The 2,658-nt window shown below is 51.6% G+C and overlaps 1 protein-coding gene across 1 annotated transcript; it reads right to left on the reverse strand.

The window, feature by feature from the left end:
* Positions 1-1,070: 1,070 nt before the first annotated feature.
* On the reverse strand, positions 1,071-1,928 carry LOC149809750 (heptahelical transmembrane protein ADIPOR2-like). The gene has a single exon (XM_089994627.1). The coding sequence runs from the start codon at positions 1,926-1,928 to the stop codon at positions 1,071-1,073; it is 858 nt and encodes a 285-aa protein (XP_089850753.1).
* Positions 1,929-2,658: the final 730 nt, after the last annotated feature.

The following is a 2,658-nucleotide window of genomic DNA, read 5'->3' on the forward strand; positions in this document are numbered from 1 at the left end:
GAATCCAGCACACGGCGACAGCTGCATTCAGGTTCTGACAAAAAAAAACAAAACTCCCATGTCTGACTTTGACCGGAGGGGTCCAAGAAAATGAAATGGGATGAACCATCAGTCCAAGACACCGTATGATCATGATGCAGAGCCACTCAGAACGAATACCATAGGTACAAGGCACCCTCATAGTCTGACAGAAAGCCGTGATGTTTCGTTTGAGATATCATGTTTCGGCACCCTTGCATGAAGGTAAGCTCTACAAGTAAGATTGATGCGGTGAAGAGCATTGAGATCTCATCTATGCCCAGTCTTGACCACTCGATATTCAGACCGCCAGCAGCTGATTCAAGGTGGCATGTCCCCATGGAGTGCATTCTATGTATGTGTTCCATGCTGCTGGCGCCTATGCATTCGATCAGTGTTGCACCATTTCATTCTCATGATTCCAGCATTAACACTGTCATCAGTGTTAATGTTCTGAAGAGTTGCACCAGATACACCTCAAGAGACCCTCTTGGGGATGATGCATCCCTTCCGGCACAAGATCATCGATGGCTGGCTTGCCCGTTGCCGACGTTGGCCTTTGCATTCATGTTCAGCATGTGAGCTAAAGAGCGGGACACCACTCAATCAACCTGCAGGCGCACTAGCCATGCAACGTTGTCATCATTCTGTGAGGCAGCATTTTCCGTGCCAAGAGACTTTGCAACCTGACTGCAATGTCACGTGGGTGGCACTGCCAACAAACACTCAAATGCAGCCAGAACTGTCGTGCACTTAACAGCGTCGCGTAAACGTTGGAAAGCGGACATCGACGCCCCTGCCAATTGGGCACACCCCTGTCGGCGCAGTGCGCGCCTGCAAAGACATGGCGTGATTCCCAATCGATTGAGTTGATTATGTTCATTGGCACATGATAGATCCCCGTGGTATGGGCGATATCCTTAATAGTGGCTTTGTCTTCACATAGTAGTGCCTAAGCATGTGTGCTCGTGGGTATAGCAGGCATAAGACCTAGTTACACCCTAGTTAAATACAACACGGTTGGTCGCCACACGTTCCCATACGTTGTGGTTCTATTCACATGGGTCAAAAGGGGGGCACTCGCCTACGTTCATCCACCACGTCCACAGCCACAGGCTGTTGAAGTGGTGCACGATGAAAGCGGCTGCTACAAAAAGGTGAAACAGCTGGTGAGAGTGGCCCCACATGTCAAAGGTGGAGTGACACCATCGCTCTGGAAAGCGCACCAAGTAAATGGCACCTGCCACCACTGCCAAACCTACACTCAGCGCAACCCGCAAAACACACATTCGAATCGCGCAAACATCCCAGTACAGCTGGGCCGCACTTGAGAGGGGCATTGCACTCGAGAAAGTCAGGCAGGTGTAAAGGAAGATGCGGGACGCTCGCTTCAATCTGGCAGGAAGCACGTCCAGCCCATTGACGAGCATGCAAGCACCAGCCATCAGGCACACAGCCGACACAAACTGCATCGGCACCTCGGCCGGCTCGCAGCGAAATATGTACATGCAGCTAGGGATGAACGCCGCGCCGATGCCCAGCGAAATTCCCACCTGGTCAAGCCTCCATAACATCTGGCTGGCACCTGGACTCATACACGAAAACGCATGCGCACACGCGGACATCAGAAGAGTAATGGCTGCTGAAAAGTCAAATAGCAGAAGAGGCCACCGAGGAACATTAAGCTCCTGACCAAGCAGCTGTTGTGCGGCTTCATCTAACGGCGCAGTTCCGACAAGGTACACACTGGATCCAGACGACGTCGCGGGCACCCCATGCAGTTGTCCATGCTCCACGCCAGTATTTCCGGCAAACATAAATGAGATGCCGGACACAAGCATGGCGATCGCTCCTGCATGATCGTGTCTCATCACACATCGCAGGCGTGTGTCGTCATCAAAGTGATCCATTGCCTCATTCAGACCTCCCTATGGGACAACTCGTGACAGTCGGTTGTTTTGGCATACTTTACTCAAATCAAAGAATGTGAACAATGGTCTTGGACAATATTGAAGTGCCTCTAACCTTTGACGTAACGGTGCAGTTGTGTGAGGTGCCCAGGCACGTAAGCGCCCCGGACGAGTCGAACGACGCGCCCGACTGCGAAGAAAGCGTGGAAACCATGCCAGGTGTGTCCTGCAGCCAGATAGGCCCCGAGCGATCAACTAGATGGGCCGGTGGGTTCCTGTCGCTTATGCGAAAGAAGCTCGACGTTGGCGATCAACCGTTGTTCCTGTGACACCCCCACGTGGGCACCCTGTGTCGTGCCAAGTACTGCCCCCTGCATGACTTGATAAGGCAAAAATATCCAAAGTTGACTGTTTGCAGTTTGAATCGTTTGGCGTGGTTGAACGACACATCTGGAAAGCCCATGATGTTGCAGATTTGAACTCGTGACGCCGAAAACGCGATGTAGTACATAACCAGCAAACAGCAGCTTCATTAACTACAGCTTCAGGGCGGAGCACGCACCTAGAAGATGCGTCCAGATGTTGACGGTCTCGTTATGCAGTTTGAAAATCGATAAGAGAGCATCTTTGAATGTGAGCGTGGGCCGATAGAAATCCCGAATATACTCCTTCCTCAAGTAGTCAGGAACATTGTCGACGTTCAGTGGGGCCCATTGAAATATTGGCTGCT

This window comes from Nuphar pumila, unplaced genomic scaffold, assembly GCF_984573655.1.
Source record: "Nuphar pumila unplaced genomic scaffold, dmNupPumi1.hap1.1 HAP1_SCAFFOLD_791, whole genome shotgun sequence".
In the NCBI taxonomy this organism is placed as follows: domain Eukaryota; kingdom Viridiplantae; phylum Streptophyta; class Magnoliopsida; order Nymphaeales; family Nymphaeaceae; genus Nuphar; species Nuphar pumila.

Excerpts from the sequence above, each read along its gene's own strand:
- LOC149809750 (XM_089994627.1), bottom strand. The coding sequence starts at position 1,928 with ATGGATCACTTTGATGACGACACACGCCTGCGATGTGTGATGAGACAC.